At 55.2% G+C, this 19,928-nt stretch overlaps 3 protein-coding genes across 3 annotated transcripts; 1 reads left to right on the top strand and 2 right to left on the bottom strand.

Moving 5' to 3' along the window:
* Positions 1 to 1,303: 1,303 nt before the first annotated feature.
* MRPL20 (mitochondrial ribosomal protein L20) lies at positions 1,304 to 4,392 on the bottom strand. The gene is made up of 4 exons (XM_027565226.1): positions 4,237 to 4,392; positions 4,041 to 4,151; positions 3,293 to 3,370; positions 1,304 to 1,717 (listed from the first exon to the last, which is right to left on the bottom strand). Exons 1-4 carry the CDS (start codon positions 4,321 to 4,323, stop codon positions 1,544 to 1,546), a joined length of 450 nt encoding a protein of 149 aa, XP_027421027.1. The 5' UTR covers positions 4,324 to 4,392; the 3' UTR covers positions 1,304 to 1,543.
* A 4,216-nt stretch (positions 4,393 to 8,608) lies between these two features.
* Positions 8,609 to 12,569, bottom strand: ANKRD65 (ankyrin repeat domain 65). Its single transcript, XM_027565218.1, has 3 exons — positions 11,191 to 12,569; positions 10,427 to 10,961; positions 8,609 to 9,656 (listed from the first exon to the last, which is right to left on the bottom strand). Exons 1-3 carry the CDS (start codon positions 11,433 to 11,435, stop codon positions 9,249 to 9,251), a joined length of 1,188 nt encoding a protein of 395 aa, XP_027421019.1. The 5' UTR covers positions 11,436 to 12,569; the 3' UTR covers positions 8,609 to 9,248.
* Positions 12,570 to 13,016: 447 nt separating this feature from the next.
* Positions 13,017 to 17,563, top strand: TMEM88B (transmembrane protein 88B). Its single transcript, XM_027565217.1, has 2 exons — positions 13,017 to 14,799; positions 15,631 to 17,563. Exons 1-2 carry the CDS (start codon positions 14,524 to 14,526, stop codon positions 15,853 to 15,855), a joined length of 501 nt encoding a protein of 166 aa, XP_027421018.1. The 5' UTR covers positions 13,017 to 14,523; the 3' UTR covers positions 15,856 to 17,563.
* The last annotated feature ends 2,365 nt before the right edge of the window (positions 17,564 to 19,928 follow it).

Genomic DNA, 19,928 nt, shown 5'->3' with positions numbered 1-19,928 from the left:
GATTAGTGACTGCCAGCTTCTGGTGGGCGGTGGTGGTGGTGGTGCGGGTATGTGTGCCAGAACAGCCCACAGTTGTCTGCCTTCCTTTATCAAGATGAAAAAAGGCAGCTCCTCCATAACAGTGCCTGTTACACAGAACTTCGTCCCCACGCCAGAGAGTTCCCTGTATCCTCCACCCTGTTGTCTTTCAACAAGAGCTGTTCACTGACGAGGTATGGAGTCAGGCACCGCATACTGTGTGGCAGAACAGGACTCAGCTCTCTGCCTTACAGTGCTTAGTCTAGTGGCCATCACTGAATATAACTAGGGCTAGAGGAGGCTTCCTGTTAGGAAGCCAGTGCAGTAATTGCAGCCGTAAGAGATACTTGCCCACATGAGGATGGAGGGAAGTGGGCAGACTCTAAAGGTTGCTAGGCAATGGGTGGCCAGGATTTGATTGGCCCCTTATTGAGTTGGAGGTGGGTGTGTCTGAGGAAGGACTGGCTTCCAAGGGTTGGCTGGCAAAGGATGGTGTTACACAGGACCCAGTGTGGGAGTTTTGGGGTGAGGGCGGTAAGCATAGGAGTCCGCAGACAGCGACTACTATAGTGGCCCTGAAGAGCTCTCCTAGAGCAGAGGGTGTGAGGGTGAGGTCAGAGTCCTGGAAGGTAGTGAGCCTGAGGTGGGGTGTATGTCACCCAGGGCTGACAGTGTCCCTAGATTGGGGGACTAGGAGATGGTTTTGGTGAGAGTTGTCAGGGAGTGGTGGGGCTGACTAGAGACCCAGTGACAGGCCAGAGCTAGAGGGCTCAGCAGATGAGGCTCCCACAGAGGACCAGAGGAAGGCCCTGTTACTAAGCATGAGGGGAGACACCTCTGCATGGCTGTGGTCAAAAGAGGTGGACAGGGCTGACCTGTGAAGCAGCCTCCATCAGCAGAGATTTCTGGCTTGATTCTGGAACTAATGAAGTCAAGTATTTGGGTGAGAGACCAGAACCCTTACATTAAGGCTCCCCAGGTGATCTGATGGTCACTCCACCTGTGGAGCCTAAGGTGAGCCTGGGATCAGGAGAACCACCCTGCCTGCTGCCACTGCTGGTCTACAGCGAGGGAAACCAGCTGCTGCTCAATGGCTGAAGAGTTGAGCCAGGAGTCCCTACTGGAAACCAAAATGGGGTTGGGGGGCACTATAGCAAGGCCAGGGTCAGGCCTGGTGCACACCCCCAGCCTTCAGGAGAATCTAAGGTTCCCAGGGGAAGCCTCATCCTGGTAGCATCAACACCCAGTCAGGGCCCACCCAAAGCATCTGTTGATACCAAAGAAGTTAACTCAAACACCACAGAAACTTTATTTACACAATACATACTTTACACAATCCATGTGAGATTTCTGAACCTGTGCCAATGAGGCAAGACAAGTCCTTTTCTCTTGGGCTTGTAACTGACATGTAAATTAACACAAATGCAAGTCAAACCTACAACTGTTGACAAGTAACTTGTAGTCCCTATTTTAGTATTATCATCACAGGGGGATGCTCAAAGGGCCGTTGGTATCAGCATCCCCCTCAGTGGTGCTGTGCCACCCTGGAAAAAATTCCTTCAGGCTCCTTCCCATCCCCCAAGGCAGCAACAAATCCTTCTTCTCGCCTTCTTTTGGACAAAGCAGCCAAAGATTTAAAAGTCTTTGGTTCATAGATGGCTAGATCTGCAAGTACTTTCCTGTTGAGCTCCACCTGGCACTGGGAAGAAAATCATAGTTTAGTATTTTAGCATTTCAGTGAAACATGAAACGACTGAATGCAGCTGATCACCCTGTGATTTCAGTCACCAACACATACTGCTTGAGCACCAGTTGGGGAGAGGGCATTGTGAGTCTTGTCCAAGTAGGACAAATGAGTAGAAGGGAAGGGCGCAGCTCCCAATGCCAGATTCCTGGCCTAAGTTATCCCTTTAAGAAAGGTGGGAGGAGGAAACCACAATTCCCATTGTATAAATGGTGAAAAGCGACACATGGAAAAGGTATGCGAGGCACAGAAGAACAAGGACCAAAACTGGGCATTCTGGGCTTCCCAGGTGGCTCAGTGGTGTGAAGAATCTGCCTGCCAATGCAGAAGACATGGGTTCGATCCCTAATCTGGGGAGATCCCACATGCAGTGGAGCAACTAAGCCTGTGTTGGCCTACTGCCCCTGCCCTACAAAAGAAGCCACTGCAATGAGAAGCCCACGTGCCACAGCTAGAGACTAGACCCTGTTCACCACGACTAGAGAGAGCCCACATGCAACAACAAAGACCAAGCACAGCCAGAAATAAAACTGGGTATTCCTAATTTCCATGAGAGAGACAAAGTCATCTGTTGAGTAAGATAATAGAAAACCAATGGACAGTGCCTGTGAGTCTGAGGTGCAGGAAAAAAAGGGGGGTGGTCTTGTGACATTAAATGCAGCTGTGCAGGAGTGACTCCTACCTAGGACCCCTGTGCAAAGTCCCTCTCCTTTCTGAGCCAGTTCCCCATGAGTAAAATGGAAGTGTCACACCTACACTTGCACTGAGGATCTCTGTAAAGTGCTAGGCCCACCTGGCACAGGAAGAAACACAGCACCAACTCACCTACTCCCCGAGCTTTTTAAGAAAAAATTTAACTCATAAGAAAGCAGAGGGAGTAGGGACAGACTTCCTGGTGATCCAGTGGTTAAGTCTCTGCACTTTCACTGCAGAGGGTTCAGTTTCATCCCTGGTTAGGGTTAGGAATTGAATCCTGGCTGGGGGGAAGTTCCATATGTCATAGAGTGCAGCCAAAAAAGCAGAGGAAATGGCATACTGTCTAGATGCGAGTGAGTGAGATGTTCTGACACTTGCTTACTCTAACATTCCAATGTTTCGCTCCACTTAATTATGTTTCAACTTGATCTGCCACCTTGTCATAATTTATTCAACATGAAAAACTTGAAATTAAACTTCAAAGCAAAGTTTTTCTGTTTTTCATTCTTGATGGGGAAACAGCATGATTATGTCTTGGTACCACACACCCTATTACTAATTCTGCTACCAGCAGGGCAATGAAAGCAAGTGAGGTGAACCCACCAGAACCCCACCCCAAGAGTGAAAGCAGTGGGCCCCAATGCCAACTCAAGTCCTCTGTAATCTTGGATTTTTCTAATATTAATAAAGACACCCCTCCCCCCGCCCCCCCCAAAAAAGAATGAAAACCGTGTTAGGCTGCTAACACTTCACGGTGGAGCCTGCTAGAGCATGAAAACTAGACGGGCTGTAAAGACGTTTAATGTCTCGGCAGAACCACATCCTCGACTATACCTTAATCAAATTGAGGATGAATGCTGGGTATTTCAGACCATGTTCCTGGGAGGCAGCTGTAATTCGATTAATCCAGAGCTGAAATGAGAAAACGTAGAAATGTTTGAGAACCAGCTGTATGTCACGTCCACACCTCCCAGAAAAGGTTCTGACTGAACTAAAAAATGTTTTTGTAAAAGCAAACGCAAAAGTCAGTGGCCTATTCAGGCTGCACTGCAAACAACAGTGAGCAAAGCCTGATGCCCTTTGTCCAAATGCCAGCTGTAAAGCTCACATCTCGCACATTCGAGCCGGAATACAAAAATCAGCGGGAGATGCTGGGGCAGACACCGCTCCGGGTGTAGAAAGAATCCATATGTGGGAATTACGACAGCCACTGAGACGGGTGCTACCAGGCAGGGACGGCGCGCTCCCGGGTAGAAGCTTCAGGGAGGTGAGCAGCGTGGAGGAGAGAAAGCGGGGGCCCACGAAGGGCCGGAGTTACATGGACAGGGGCATCCGCTCCAGGGGCATCGAGGGGTAGGCACTGCAGGGAAGCTGCGAGGGCGGGTAGGTGACGCGGGAGCTCTGAGTGTTCAGCAGGCTCCGCGCGCACCGCTGACCCCCGCACATAGCGTCCTGCACAGCCGGCCCCCAGGCGCTACGAGTGGACGGGTGCACGGGAGGGTTCGCCGGGTCGGGGCCACCCACGGCAGCAGGGCGCCGAGGGCTCGAGAGGGCAGAGTGAGGCCGACAGGGCCGCGCTTACCGTCCGCAGGTGCCTTTTCTTCAGACTGCGGGCTCGCGTGCACCGCACGAACGCTCGTGTCACAGCCCTGACGGCCAGCCGGTAGCACCGATTCTTCCTCCCCCGGAAGTGCTGGTTAAGAAACGAGAGAGGAGGCGGTCGGCGGCGCCCACGCACGCCGGGCCGGCCAGGGGAGCGGGGCGCGCGGCACACTCACCCGCGCGTGCTTCAGCACCTCCTGAACCCTCCAGTAGCGGTCGGTGATGCGGTTCCGCAGCCAGAGCGGCGCACTGAGAAAGACCATGACACCTGCACCGCCGTTCACCAACGCGTGCGTTGCTCTGCCGCCACACCCCTCGAGAGCTTCCGGGTCAACTCCGCCCTCTTTAAGGGAACGTCCGGGCCGTCGCGCGTGCGCTTCGGGCCTGCAGTGACAACCCGGTGTACGCATGCTCAGGCTGTGGGGCGCGGCATGGAGGAAAGGGTTGGGGCCCTGGTGGGGGCCACCCCGATGAGGCCGGGGGGTGCTCCCGCAGCAGGGTAGCAGAGAGTGGTTCCCTCTGCGGACCCGAGCAGCTCTGCTTTTCACAGGGGGCCAGAGTCTCCATTGGGCCACTGAGCTGCGCACTTTCAAATGATTGGAATGACAGGTTTTATCCTGTGTATTTTGTCACTGTTTTACCACAGGCCAACGCAGGAGACGTCGGTTTGTTCCCTGGATAGGCAGGATCCCCTGGAGAAGGAAATGCAACCCACACCAGTATTCTTGCTGGGAAATCCCATGGACAGAGGAGCCTGGTGGGCTACAGTCCATGAGGGTCACAGAGTTGGACCCGACTTAGCGACTGAACAACAACCACTATATTACCATTATTACAGAAAATAGTGAAGAGGGGCAAAGTGGGTGTGTGCAATTTATTAGTAACTTTTCATTTAAATGTAGTTTTGAGTTCGGTTCAGACGCTCAGTTGTGTCCACTCTTTGTGACACCGTGGACTGTAGCATGCCAGGCTTCCCTGTCCATCACCAACTCCCAGAGCTTGCTCAAACTCATGTCCATCCAGTAGGTGATGCCATCCAACCATCTCTTCCTCTGTCGTCCGCTTCTCCTCCTGCCTTCAATCTTTCCCACCATTAGGGTCTTTTCCAATGAGTCAGTTCTTCACATCAGGTGGCCAAAGTATTGCAGTTTCAGCTTCAGCATCATCAGCCCTTCCAATGAATATTCAGGACTGATTTCCTTTAGGATGGACTGGTTGGATCTCCTTGCAGTCCAAGGAACTCTCAGGAGCCTTCTCCAACACCACAGTTCAAAAGCATCAATTCTTCAGCATTCAGCTTTCTTTATAGTCCAACTCTCACATCCACACATGACTACTGGAAAAACCATAGCTTTGACTGGATGGACCTTTGTCGGCAAAGTAATGTCTCTGCTTTTTAATGTTCTGTCTAGGTTGGTCATAGCTTTTCTTCCAAGGTGCAAATGTCTTTTAATTTCATGGCTGCAGTCACCATCTGCAGTGATTTTGGAACCCAAGAAAATGAACTCTGTCACAGTTTCCATTTTTCCCCATCTATTTGCCATGAAGTAATAGGACCAGATGACATGATCTTTGTTGTCTGAATGTTAAGTTTTAAGCCAGCTTTTTCACTCTCCTCTTTCACTTTCATCAAGAGGCTCTTTAGTTCCTCTTCACTTTCTGCCATAAGGGTGGTGTCATCTGCATATCTGACGTTATTGATATTTCTCTGGGCAATCTTGATTCTGGCTTGTGCTTCATACAGCCCTGCATTTCACATGATGTGCTCTGCATCTAAGTTAAATAAGCGGGGTGACACTATACAGCCTCATGTACTCCTTTCCCAATTTGGAACCAGTCCATTGTTTCATGTCTGGTTCTAACTTACACAAAAGTTGGAAGACTAGTCCCCAAAACTCCTCAATATGCATTACCCAAATGCACCAGTTGTTTAATTTGCTCCATTTTTTAATCATTCTCTCTATAGTTGTTTATAAAAACATTAGTGGGGATTTCTTCTGGTCCATTCAAGAGGAAGTTGGAGACAGCTAAATACGTCACAGTATGTTTCCTAAGAACAAAAACATTCTCATACAAATCACAGCACAATGATCGAAATCAGGAAATTTACCAGAAAATAATGCTGTCTAGTCCACACTCATTTCTGTCCAAAGTTCTTACCGCTTTTATCTCTGTCCAGGATCACACTCTGCATTTTTGGTCTTAATCTGGAATAGTTCCTCAGCCTTTCTTTGTCTTTTTTGACCTTGGCATTCTTGAAGAGTACAGGCTAGTTATTTTGCAGAGTGCCTTTCAACCAGAGTTTGTGTGATGCTTCCTTGTAATTAGAATCAGGTTACACATTTTCGGCAGAATACTGGAGAAATTATATTGTGTCCTTGGTATGGGGTGTCAGGGGACCATGATGGCAGCCTGTCCCAACACAGGTAATGTCAGCTTTGACCACTTGGTATGGTTGCCAGGTTTATGTTTCAACTAATACGTAGTTTGTAGGGAAATACTTCATGAGTCATCCCAGGCCTTCCTGTAAGCATGTGCAGAGGCCAGGTAGGAGCACAGAGGTGTACTGTGTCGTGCATGTGAGAGAGGGAGAATGCAGACTGGTCAACATCTCGGCCAGCACAACAGTTCTGGAGCAAAGACTGCCTAGAAGGGAAGCCTTGTGTTGGGCAGAGATGGCCAGACCCTGGCACCTGTGCTGTGCTCAGCCAGCATTGGGGCCACTAGGAGAAGTATGCCTTCAGCTGAAATGCTGCCATGGACTTGAAGCTCCACAAGGTGGGGGCGGGGAGGTTCTTGAATGGATGTCTGAGCAGCCTCTTTGTGGCCAGCAGGCTCTAAGACCACTTGTACTCACTCACTTGGGTGTCCATCATTGACTTTATAACTCTTTCCATATTTATTGACATTCTCTTTAAAGAAGAGCCTTCCCTTGGGGCTCTAGATAGTGTTGAAAGGATGCATCCAGAAGGTGGTGGTCCAGCGACAAGGGAAGTGTTGACTCAGCCAGGCAGAGGGTCAGCACGTGCCAGACCCAGTATGGGCAAGGTCAGCAAAAGGCCAGAGTGGTGGGAGCAGAGCCAGTGCAGGTCCAGGGCCAGTGAGCAAGTCAGCGGCAGAGGCCAGAAACCGAGGCTGGTGAGGATGTATGGCCCCTGGAGGTCGAGGAAGGACTCTTGATGTCCTGGGTACCACGGGCTTCCTCATAGTATGGTGGCCACAGGACAGGACAACGCAGCCTGGTCACCTTCTCAGCCCACCCTGGAAGGTCACATAGCATGGCTTTGGCAGTGCTAGGGCACTGGACTAGTCACAAAAGTCTGCTCAAAAGGAGGAGACCCAGACTTCAGCTCTGGATGGGAGGAACAAGGGGATCCCACTGGAAGGAGTGCATTTGACAGCCAAGATCACTGGGGTATCAACAAACACCATACGCTATGTTTGGTCTACACTCCATGAGAGGGAGCCCCTGGGGGATCATGCCGTAGGATTATGGCTATTGTTCTGAGAAGAGCCCCCGGGAGTCACAGGTTAAACCAGAAGATTGGTTAGGCTGAGGGCAGGAAAAGCTGACTGTTGCTGGCCTGGACGTGGTGGATGCAGTGGGAGAGGTGAGAGTTAGTCAGGCTGGGGGTATGCTCTAAGGTTGAGACCACAGGCTGTGCTGGAGATTGGTTGTAGGTCCATCCTGAAGCTTTTTTTTTTTTTTTAATCCTGCAGCTTTAAAAACCAGCCTGGGACTTCTCTGGCGGTCCAGTGGTTAAGACTCCATGCTTCCACTGCAGGGGGCAGGGGTTCCATCCCTGGTCAGGGAACTAAGATGCTATAGATCCTACATGCCACGCTGTGCAGCCAACAAAGCACAACCATCCTTATTTTGATGGCTCCAGACGTCACTTGAGCCCCACCTCTCCCCACATCTCATCTCCTGTGCATCTGCTCTCCCACCCACCCCTCCACCTAGCCCAGCCTCTCTAGGAGTCATTTTTATGTCTCCCTTTCCCTGGCCCCCCATGTTCAACCATCAGCAAGTCCAGAGGGCTGTGCCAACAGAATCACCCAAATTCTGCCTGCTTCTCCCACCTCCACTGTTGTGCTGCCACCATTTCACTGGTCTTCAGGGTTCCCCCTTCCTAGATATGGTCCACTCAGCACTTGGGGGCCTGGAACCAAAGAGACCATGTCACAGGCCCACCAACTCTCCAAAGGTTTACATTATTTTGTGAGTAAAATCCAAGTGTTCCCAGGGCTGCCGCACAGAGACACTACTTTGATACAACTCTCACTTTTGAAAGACAAAATCTGTCCTCTAGAGCTTTTCTTCTAGAAAAACAGAATAAGGGCACTGGTATTCTCTGAGGATACAGCGGTGGGCAATCAGAAACAGCTGTCTCTCTGTATCTGTTGTATTGCAGAGATGACTGAGTGACAGGGAGAGGCTAAAGCCATTGAAAACAGATTCTTATGCCTTATGTCACCAAAGGTGGGGGGCACACCACGCTGCACAGGGACATGGGCAGGAGCACTGGTGTCGACCGGGAGGCAGAATCAGGGGCCCTGGGAAGGCTCAGGCCTTTATTGGGGTTCCGGCAGGAATGGCAGGGCAGGGCAGGGAAACAGTTTGGGATTGGTTTGTGTGATAATTCACTGGGCCTTGGTGCACAGAAGCATGTGTGGCCCTGGGTGATTCTGGGCAGGAGGACGTCAGCTGGGCACATGAGAGAAGGCAGTTCAGGGGGTGGGTCAGGTGGCAGGGCAGAACAGCTGGCCGTTTGTTTGGCCCCATCATTTGTGAGTGGGCGCCAACAGACAAACACTGAATCTAAGAAAACACAGTAAGAGCATCAGCGTGCACAGAGGGCACACCAGGGGTGACACACCCACGGTGGACAGACAAAGCGGAGACCATCGGGTTTCTGTCAGTTCTGTCATGACTCAGTCTCTCCACTGCAGAGAGTGGAGAAGGCCTGAGCTGCAGGGGTGAGTGGCTCTGGGAGTCAGTGGAGCTGCTCCTGGTCCAGCGACACATTTGTTGCTCAGGCTCCAGCCACTGCCTCTGTCTCCTGGAGGAACCTCTGGGCTCTTCTCCCCTGCACCAGCAGAGAGAAGCCTGAGCACACCCTGAAGGCCATGGAAGCCCGGAGCCTTTTGTCCTGCTTTGGCCCTGCCACCCCAGGGCCCTGTGCCCCTAGGACTCCTCTTGTTCTCCACAGAGGGCAGGCCACAAGTCCTGGGCCATATCCCCCCACCGTGTCCGCAGGGTGGGGCTGGCACCTCGGCTCAGCAAAAGCTCTGCAGTGGGGCCATGGCCATGCTCCATGGCGAGATGCAGGGGGGTCTTGTGGAGCCAGCCAGCGGCATTGACCTCTGCACCCCTGTCTAGGAGGTGGCCAGTGACCTCTATGTGGCCTCCCCGGGCAGCATGGTGCAGGGGGGTGAGGCCCAACAGGTCCTGAGAATCCACTTCTGCTCCCCAGGCGGCCAGCAGCTGGACGGCAAGCAGATGTCCACCCGCAGCAGCCCTGTGGAGTGCAGAGCGGCCATGCCTGTCCGTGAGGCTTGGGTCTGCCCCGTGCTCAAGCAGCACCTCCATGTCCTGGAAGAGAAGAGGGCAGGGGCTAGGCTGCTGGCTGTGTTAACCACGTAGCACCCAGCTGCCCTTGGCCTCTCCTTTCTTGACACTGCTTCCTTATTTGGTCACCCTGATGCTGCGAAAGATTGAAGGCAAAAGGAGAAGAGCGCAGCAGAGGATGAGATGGTTGGAAAGCATCACCAACTCAACGGACATGAACTTGGGCAAACTCCAGGAGATAGTGAGGAACAGGGAGGCCTGGAGTGCTGCAGTCCATGGGGTTGCAAAGAGTCAGACACAACTCAGCGACTGAACAACAACAAATAGCACCTATGTGGGCTTCCCAGGTGGCGCTGTGGTAAAGAATCTGCATGCCAATACAGGAAACATAAAAGATGCGTGTTCGATCCCTGGGTCAGGAAGATCCCCTGGAGGAGGGCATGGAACCCACTCCAGTATTCTTGCCTGGAGAATCCCATGAACAGAGGAGCCTGGAGAGGTACGGTCCATAGGGTCACAAATAGTAGGACACAACTGAATCAACTTAGCACTCAGGCATGACACCTGCAGAGGCTCTACTTGGAGACTGCCACTGCCCCCTAATGGTCCTGACTTCCCTGCCGCCCATCCTCCCTGCTGGCTCAAACAGGCCTGCCCCTTGCACAATAAATATTGGTGCTACCACCCGGCTCCCTCCCTGGGCTTCCAGGAGCCAATATCCAAGGGCGGCGGGGGTTGGTGGCTGGCCTCTCTCCGCCACCCGCTCTATCACTCGGAGGCTGGGCCAGGATTACCTGCCTGCGGCCCAGGCCGGCCGCGACGCCCAGCACAGTGGCCCCCACACCGTCCCGGGCGTCCACCGGCGCCCCTTGCGCCAGAAGGAGACGAAGCGCAGTTGCGCGCCCAGCCGCGGCCGCCACGAGCAGGACGCTGTCTAGGCGCGCGCCGCCGTTGGCTCCCAGCAGCTCGAGCACCGCCATCTGGCCTCCCGCGGCCGCCCAGTGCCCCGCAGTCCAGCCGCGCGCGTCTGCCGCTGTTGGGCCCGGGTGAGGCGCCGCCAGCAGGTGCCCAACCATCAGCGTGCGGCCCAGCGCGGCGGCCCAGTGCAGCGGTGTGAGGCCGGCCAGGCAACGTGCATTCGCCGGCGCCCCGCGCCGCAGCAGCAGCTCTGCCACCCGCGACGGCCCGTGCCAGGCGGCTTCGTGCAGCGGTGTGCGCCCCGCGCGGTCTGCGGCTCCGACCTGGGCCCCGCGCTGCAGCAGGAGACGCACCAGCGACACGTGGCCGCGCAATACCGCCAGGTGGAGCGGAGTTCGGCCCGCGCCATCCCTGTGGGGCAGGTATGGGCGGTGAGGGTGAGGGCTGGATCCAGAACCAGGCCACTGTCTCCGGCCCCTGCCCCCTGCTGGGGAAAGAAACTCAAACTGGCTACCTTTGCCCAGGAAGGACCCCCTCTACCCACCGGGAATCCCTGCTTCCCCCTACCACTGAAGGGACAGCAGCCACCACCCCACCAGATACCTGTGAAGATACCTGGTCCTGCCCCCACGGGGCTCACCTCTCCTCCACACTGGCCCCTTGCCGCAGCAGCTGAGTCACCAGGCCCGTGTGACCCTTCCACACAGCCTGCAGCAGGTGCCCCCAGGCCTGTGGGGTGCTGGGCCCCTGTGTCCCAGCTCCCAGAGCCTCCTCAGAGCCCAGATCCAACCACCGCAGTTCCTGCTCCGCCCCTGCCTCTGTCAGGTCCTGCTCCCCAGGCTCTGAGACCCCAGAGTCCATCTGGAAACAACATGAATCAGGCATGGTTGCTGGAGGCCCAGGCTGGCCCCAGTCCAGTCCTCCGGCTGGGGGTCCTCTTTATGCTGTCCTGGCCCAGCCACAGGCCCTTTCATGAAACTCCTTCCGCAGGAGCTGAGATGGGAGATCTGTCCAGGAAGGTAGGTAGCTGGAACTGCAGTTGGGGCGGCGGGGAGAGGGGCAGGGCAGGGAAGTGGGGGCCTCTGGGGGCCAGGCGAACGGCCAGCTCTCCACACTGTTTACCCAGCAACTTAGGGGGAGGCCCTGCCTGCCACAGCCTGTGTCCCAGCAGCCTTCAGCCCCTGCCAACCGCCAGGGCCTCTGACTTGTCCTCCCTCCCAGGAGATAAAGGCCAGGCAGGCAGGAACCTGCCCGTGGACTACAGCTCCTCGAAGAGCACAGCCTTTGATGTGCCACGATTTGCCCCCCAGGAGGCACCCACATGCCTTTCCTTGGATCCCTCCCTCTGGCCCTGCCCCCCAGCCCCACTCCTGTCCCTGCTGGCTAAGACTGGGCCGAGTGGACCGGGTGCCAGCAGCCGGCAAAAGCCAGAAAAACAAGGGTGTCAGCTCTGTGTGCCCTGCCTGCACAGGATGACCTGGGAAGATGCTGAAAGCAGCAGGGCCAGATGACGGGACACAAGCACTTGGGGTGGGGTGGGAAGGGCACCCTGTTGCTGAGGAGAAGCGCCCGTATCCTGGGCACTGGGGGACTATCCTATCCCTCATCAGAGCCAGGGAAGCTCAAAACTCTCCTGGTGGCCTCTCCACAGGCAGAAAGCAGCAAGAGTGGGCTGTGAGGCCTGTCCCCGCAGCCTCTACCACAGCCAGGGCACTGCAGCTTGCTCAGGTGACCACTGGATGTCAGGGCACCTACACAGAGCTGTCCCCCAGGGCCAGAGGCCTCTGTTGGTCTCAAGCATGCAGGGCCCACAGCCAGAGCTCAGCTGTTTGTTGAAAGAGTGAATGATTGAGTGGAGGACCAGAGGAGAGGGCGGGGCTTAAAAGGAGATGAGACAGAGATCCTTGCTGTCTGAACTCTCTCCACCCAAAGGTTATCATCTGCAGCATTTTTTTTTAACCCCAACTTTGTTATCAGAAACATCCCCTGGAGAAGGGAAAGGCTACCCACTCCAGTATCCTGCCCTGGAGGATGCCATGGACTGTATAGTCCATGGGGTCACAGAGGGTCGGTTGTGACTGAGCGACTTTCACTTTCACTATCAGAATAAATAGTTACTGTGACATCTTCCACGTGTGCGCCAGTGTAAATAGTTCAATTGCACACATACAGGCAGCAGGGCTTGGCATGCACTGCCAGGGACCTCAGCAGATTTCCCGGCCAGAGTGTCTCCACTGATGCTGAAAGCTCAGCTTCTCTGTACACTGGTTCCAAATCAAATCTCAGAGGCAGAGTTTGGTTGAAGTAGAAAAAGTGAAAGTGATATCGCTCAGTTATGTCTGATTCTTTGCGACCCCATGGACTGTAGCCTACAACGCTCCTCCGTCCATGGGATTTTCCAGGCAAGAGTACTGGAGTGGGTTGCCATTTCCTTCTCCAGAGGATCTTCCAAACCCAGGGATCAAACCTGGGTCTCCCGCATTGTAGGCAGATGCTTTATCATCTGAGCCACCAGGAAAGTCCATAGGAGTCAGCATTTTTAACCTTCAGGTCCAACTGGTCTGGGGTCTACATGCTTATGGGCAGTATTCCATTGTTAATTGTTAACTTCTCCCACAGGCAGAAGTTTTCTGCAAAAACTTAGGGGTTTCATTATCTGCAAAATAACTCAAAGAAATTGTGTGTATCCCTTGATGGGGAAACAGGACCTTGCTCCAAGGCTGCTCCTGATGGTTTCTCTCTGGTCTCCCATTCCCTCCCTTCCCTAATGAACAACGGCTTGAATCTGCCCATTGGAACTCAGGGAAGGTCATGGAGGCTGAGTGAAGGCTGTTCCCTATGATCAAAGAAATGGGGGACACAAAGGCTTTGTGCCCTGGAGCCCCACACGGTGTCACCACCAGCGTCCCTTGAACGAATTGTTCACTGTCACTATCATCGTCTGCATCCCTGCCTGGTGAAAGGGTGCTGGTGAACTTGAGAGACCTGGAGAGTGTTAGGAATGGAAGGGATGAGGTGGACTGTGTGGGAAGGGAAAGAGAAACTTTCCCATCTGGTATCACCCAGCCTCCTTCGTCCAGCTCCCAGACAACCTACTCAGTGTGTAAGTGTCAACTACTCACCTAAGTGCCCTTTAAAATGCTGTAGGTTGTGCACAAAACCCCCAGGAGACTGTTAGGTGCTAACTATATTTTGGTAACATTTGGAGAAATTAGGGTTTTTGGAAGGGCTAGGAATGCTTTTCCCCCCTTACTTGAAATAATGGAGTACACACTCCCCCTGTTTTCAGGATGGATTGGATTCTGACAAAAAGGATGCCTGTGGTGGCAGCTGCCATTATTGAGTGCCTACTGTGTGCTGAGTCCCACACAAGCATTTCACATGCACTGCTCATATGCCTTCTCAACAGGCTTGCATCTGTTGGGGCTGTTTCTCTGATGCTGAGAGGGGCCAGGTGTGGGGGATGAAGCGACCAGGGGGACTAGGGCTGAGAGGTGGGTTGGGTGTTGACCTCTCTGAGGCAGCTACTGATGGGGCAATTAATTGCCAGTTGAGACTGATGAAATGAAGTCATTGTGTGCAGGGGCTGGAAGCGGGGAGAGGGCGGAACCCAGAGGGAGGAGGGCCCAGTGCAGAGTTGTCAGGACAGCTGTGAAGGCTCTGACCAGAGCACGCAGGGGCCGGCAGAGAGACTGGCCAGGGCCAGAGCTGTAGGAACCTGGCAGAGAGAGAGGGTCAGCCTGGCAACAGAGACCTGCCGCTCAAGTGTGGCCCTGGAGACAGATGGTCAGGGGTGCAACTACCTGGGCCAGGGTCCTTTCCTCCAGCTGGGTTCACTTTTCGGTTGCTAGAATCTGAGCAGAGATCTGACCTGGTGACTAGGGTTAAAAGGTTGCTAATCTGACGGGGGTGAGGGGCTTCAGTCCTGCCACGTGACTGCTGCTGTGAGCTCACCAGGCCCACTGCTGGGGGCATGAGTGATCAGGAGAGGGAGACAGAGGAGGATGAGGGAGGAGACCCTTCAGACACAGCACCCATGCTGCCCCAGAGGCTTCCTGACCACCAGGCTTCAGACCTGATGTCCCCAGGGTGGGCAAGCCTGGCTGCCCGAGGCCTGGGGACCCTGCTGTTCCAAGGATGGGCCTTGGCCCGGCTCCTGCTCCACCTGCTGCTGCCTGCAGCTGTGTTCCTGCTGGTGCTGCTGCCTGCAGCTGCCGTCGTGTACCTGGGATTCCTGTGTCACTCGAGGGTGAGCTGAGCCTTCCCTGGGCAAGACTGGGGAACTGTCTGGGGTCCTTGGGAGTGCGGGTGCTCCTCCCTAAAGAGCCCTTTCTTCTGCCAAGCCCCCCACCCTGCCACGGGCCACAGCAAAAGAAGAGCTTTTGTTTGCCAACAAGGGGATGGATCTCTCCCTTCTTTGAGGCCTCTCAGCCTTGTACCAGGGGCCACCAGGGCCTGGACAGCTGGGCAGGGTGGGGAGAGGAGAAGGCTTCCAGGAAGAGGAGATAAAGATATTGTCGGATTTAACCAGTCCACAGCCCCCACCCCTCAGGCCCCTCAAAACAGCCCCTCTGAGGATCCATCCTACTGGGGGATGGGTTTCCCCACCTGTGGAATGGGCTATGGCTAGGTCTGGGATGGGGAGGGTATAGGTAGGTGGGCCCCGTGTGCCTCTTTCTGTAGGCACACAGCAGGGGAGGGGGACCAAACGCTGGCTGCAGAAGAGAAGGTTGACACCAGCTGGGGGCACCCCGAGGTAGGGCTTCGGAATCAGATGCCAGCGTAGGGAAGGACCATGGAGAGCACAGAGAGGAGGAAGGCGGAGGTTGGGGAGCCAGCGAGCTATTCTCTGAGCCTCTCCTCAGGGGACTCCTACTCCGGTCATTTACCGCCCGGTCCCCCATCTCCCATCCTCGGCTAGGAAATGTCTGGCCCACAGCCAGCCCCAGCCCCTGCACCCTACCCATCCCCCGCCCCTGCACCCTACCCATCCCCCTCTTCTCTGCCCGATCTCGGGCCCCGCCCCGGAACTGAGACCCCCCCCCCCACCAACCCGCCTGACCATCCGCCCGGTTCTCAGGTCCACCCGGCGCCCCGCCCCGCGTGCCGCGCGCTGCTGTCCGACCGCGGCTCCGCGGCAGTCATCGTGTTGGGCTTCCTCTCGCTGCCTCCGCTGCTGGTGCTCGCCTCGGCCGCTCGCGCCCGCCTGGCACGACGCCTCCACTCGCTGCTGCCGCCCCCTACTTGGAGCCCCGGACCCCACCGCCAGTCCGACGGGGAGAAGCAGCTCTGCGCCTGGGTGTGACCCCAGAAGCCTCTTCAAATCCCGGAGGCCCTCGAACTACCCTGTGTCCCCCATCAGTGGCCCCAGGCTGGCGAGCTCAAGGGTCTGCGTTCAAATCCCTGCCCGGCAAGCGCGACCGCAGTGCTCAGACGTGCCGCGAGGTGGCACCGGACTCCCCCGGAACTGAGCGGCCCTTCCCCACCCTCGCCCGACCCCGCACTCCCCGCAGCAGCCGAGAGGCTGGGACGCCCCCCAGGGAGCAGGGAGATGGCCCTCAGAGAAGGGGCGCGAGGCCAGACTCTGAGAAAAGCGGCCCTCCTGGCTTCTACCTCTGCGACTGCCCAAGGCTCCTGTGCCCCGACAACGGGCAGACCCTGCGGGCCGCCGTCTGGTCAGCGAGTTGTAGAGCTGGGGAGGCTTGCTCCGGAGACTTCCACACTCCACGGTTACAGAGGTTCAACAGCCAGAGCAGCGGAGTGTGCAGGGCTCAGCCGGAGGCCTGCATCAGCTTAGAGCAAGGGCTCTGTCAGTTCCTCTAATTTTAAGATATTTTCCGTCTTTTGTGTTTTTTGCTTTCAAGCATGTTTCTGGTTTATTCCTTTGGTACACACTGTGTTTGTTTCCCGTTCCTAGGGATTCACATCTTTCATCAGTAGTGCAGGATTCTCAACCATTATTTCTTCAATTCTGCCTCATTCATTCCACATATTCTTTCTTGGGAAACACCTACTGCATTAATACTTCCTGTCAGTTCATTTCTCTTCTGTGTCTTCCTTCTTGTCTCCTTGTGCTGCACGTGTTTTGGGCAATTTCCTCGTCTTCCTCTAATAGTTCACTAAGCACTGGTTGTGTCCAATCTGCTGATTGTCCTCCTATCCAAAAAGAGCCTAGCCGGCTAGGGTCTATGGAGTCCGGAAGAGTCGGACACGACCGAGCGACTAAACGCACATCTACAAGTTATACTGTCTGTGTGCTAAATCGAGTCCAGCTCTTTTCGACCCTGGGAACACTAGCCTGCCAGGCTCCTCTGTCCATGGGATTCTCCAGGCATGAATACTGTAGTGGGTTGCCATGCCCTGCTCCAGGGGATCTTCCCGACCCAGGGATCGAACCCATGTCTCTTAGGTCTCCTGCATTGGCAGGTAGGTTGTTTACCACTAGCGCCACCTGGGAAGCTCAAAAGTTATACTACTAATTTCTTATTCACATCTGATCATTTTGATGGTCTCTTGGTGCATGGTTGTGTTTTGGATTCCAGCAGGAACATTTCACACAGTTATTTTATAGTCTGCACTTAGCAACTACACTTCCTTTGCCTTGGGGTCTAAATCTGTTATTTGTTGTTTCTGCTGACTCAGTAATTGCATGTTGTTTCTTTGATGTTTGTACTTGGTAAGCGTCAGCCCACACCTGTGAAAATTCTGCAGCCATGTCCCTCCAGAGAGGATGCCCTTGTGAGGCGTGCCCAGCCTGTGTCCCTATTACGGACCTGGTTGGTAGCCTACCATGCACGTGGGCCTGTGGCCCTCATGTGGTGTGGGTCTCCATCCTGTGTTCAGGGAATTCTCTGCTTTCCTGTTTGTTTCACTTCAGCATCCTGGTTTCTGTTCACTATTCTTCAGTTTGTTTATTTATATACTTCTTTTTAGTGTTTCTTGGAGGGGAGGGGGCTTGGAGAGATCTACTTCCTTGTAAGCCCAGCAGTGTATTAAAGATGTGTTTGTTGTAATTTGTCCAGAATCTAGTAATAGCTGGAAGACCTTGGGAAGGTCCTAGCACACTCTGTTGCCAGCAGGACTCCACCTGTGACCAGGAGACCAGGGTCCAGATGTGCCCAAGGTTGAGGCTCAGCTGTGGCTTGAACAGGGCCCGGAGCGGGCCTGGCTCAGGTCCAGCAGGAGTCCTTGGGGTTTTCCAATTGTCTGTGGCCAGTCACACGGGAGCCTGGCTGGCTGCCCCATGCCCAAGGAGAGCTTTCCTGGTCTGAGACCGCCCTCCCCCTCCTGCCTAGGGTCGGGCTGCTCTGGCCAAGCGTTGAGGATAAGGGCTCTCCTGAGGATCCGCCTGGCCCTGGAGTCATCAAAACAACAGCTGGGCTTGGTGGGGGTGGGGAGGCCACCCTGGGGAGCTCAGCTGCTGAGCTGCCTTTCAGAAGGTGGATCCTGGCTTCCCAGGCCTACCCAAGCCCCACATGGCCTCCAGCTGGCCCCGGGGACAGCCTGCCTCAGCTCTAACTACCACCCACTCACAAAAGGAACGCTTGTTGGGGGCTGTGGAAGGTTGATGGAGGAGCCTAGTGGTCTGCTTTGGGGCATTAGCTGTCAGGGTGGGGAAAGTAGAGGGTAGAGGCTGTGAGCTACTGGGTGGGCCAAGATGAGACCCTCACTTTGGGGAAAAAAAATCTCTGCAAGCACCCTGGCCCTTGCCCAGCCATTGTGCACCTGGCCGTGGGTGCGTGTGCGTGTGCATTGTGTATGGGTATACATGTGTGTGCGTGTGAGGGCGTGCCTACATTCTGTCTACCGGCCCTCACACTCCTGGCGGGGGTTTTTTCCAGACCCCACAGGTGTAGAGTCTGGGCTTTGTGAGGTTTCCTGATCTGCCCAGGGCCGTGTATTCATTCACAAAGTATTTCCTGGCAACTCAGGTGTCTGCAGGCACACCCTGAGTGGTGAGCAGCTAGGAGGGGCCCGTTCTGTCCTCACAACCGGCCCCCTGTGACAGTTGTGAGCCCTGCCCCCACGCAGGCATGTCAGCCAGAAACTGAGCTGTGGTGGGTGGGCTGGGGAGGACTAGGCAGAGCTCCCTGCTGGCTCTGGGGCCTGAGGTCCCTCCCCCTGCCCCAGGGCCTCACTCTCACCCCTGAGGAGCCCCCCTACCAAGGTGTGGACACAAATCTGTCCTTCCCTGCTCTCTCCTTCCCCACACAAGCCTGCCAGGACCCTGCTTGGGGCTGAGACAGGGCATGGTGGTCACTCCCTGTTGCAGAAGTTTCCAGAACAGGGAACCCAAACTAGGGAGGAGGGTCTCACCTCATGAAGGGCACCACTGTGCAGTTCTTGCACAGGCTGAAAACCCAGGAACAACTGGATGCCCTCCTGCCTTTCTGCCTCCAAGCTCTGACCTTCTGCCTCTAGTCTACAAGGCCTGATATCACCCTCCCCCTGGGCTCTTGCCTCCCCCATGAACACTGCCACTGCCCTTCTGCCTCCCAGGCCTCCTTACTGCCCTCATACATACTGGCAGGCCCTCATCCCGGAGCCCTGGTACTTCCTTTAGCTCCTGCCCACCTGCTCTGACATGACGCTATCATCCAAGAGGAAAAATGAGTAGACACGCATTTTTGCAAGCTTGCCACTTCCCATCCCTCTTCTAGCTTGGCAGGGCTTGGAGGACATGGGCTGTGCCCAGGGCCTGCACGTCCCCAGGGCAGAGTCTGTCATGTGACTGGGCCCATCATGGAGATGAAGGATGAGTGCAGATGGGTTGGCACCCACCCTGTGACCAGGCTGCCCACTTGCCACCCTGGGTGTCGCTGGCTGAAAGATTGGGTAGGGGTTGTCTCTGGGGCCACAAGGGACAGGCTGGGGCACTTAGGAAGTGAAACAATGGGACAGTCAGACCCCCAGGACTGGCCCTCAGGCCCTGGCATGTCCCTGACCACAAACAGGCAGGTTGAGTCTAAAAGAATGTGTGGGTGGGGCAGCAGGGCGAGTGGTGGTAGGCCACCCCCTCCCTCTGCTCTTCCGACTGCTGGGTGTGGTCAGGGGGCCTTGAGCTTGGCCACTCATTCCAGGCCCACAGGAGCTGCCCCCCACTTCCAGTTTTTGTGTCTCCCAGCATGTGTGGGTGCCTATGTGAGATACAACTGACGTGAAAACCAGCAGCACAGGCACCCCCACGGAATGGGGTGGGGCCAGGCCACTCTGCCCCTCAGGCTCTAGGCTGGGGTCAGAGGCCCCGGGAGCTGCCCTTTTCCCTGGGGTCAACATGACCACAGCTAGCTGGGGACAAAAGGCCCTTCTTCTCTGAGTAGGCGTGGATGGTGTGGAGGAGGGCACATTCCCGTGAACTGGCTGGGGGCAGGGGCAGTG

Source organism: Bos indicus x Bos taurus, chromosome 16, assembly GCF_003369695.1.
Source record: "Bos indicus x Bos taurus breed Angus x Brahman F1 hybrid chromosome 16, Bos_hybrid_MaternalHap_v2.0, whole genome shotgun sequence".
NCBI lineage: Eukaryota > Metazoa > Chordata > Mammalia > Artiodactyla > Bovidae > Bos > Bos indicus x Bos taurus.
This window is presented reverse-complemented; position numbering and strand designations above follow the sequence as displayed.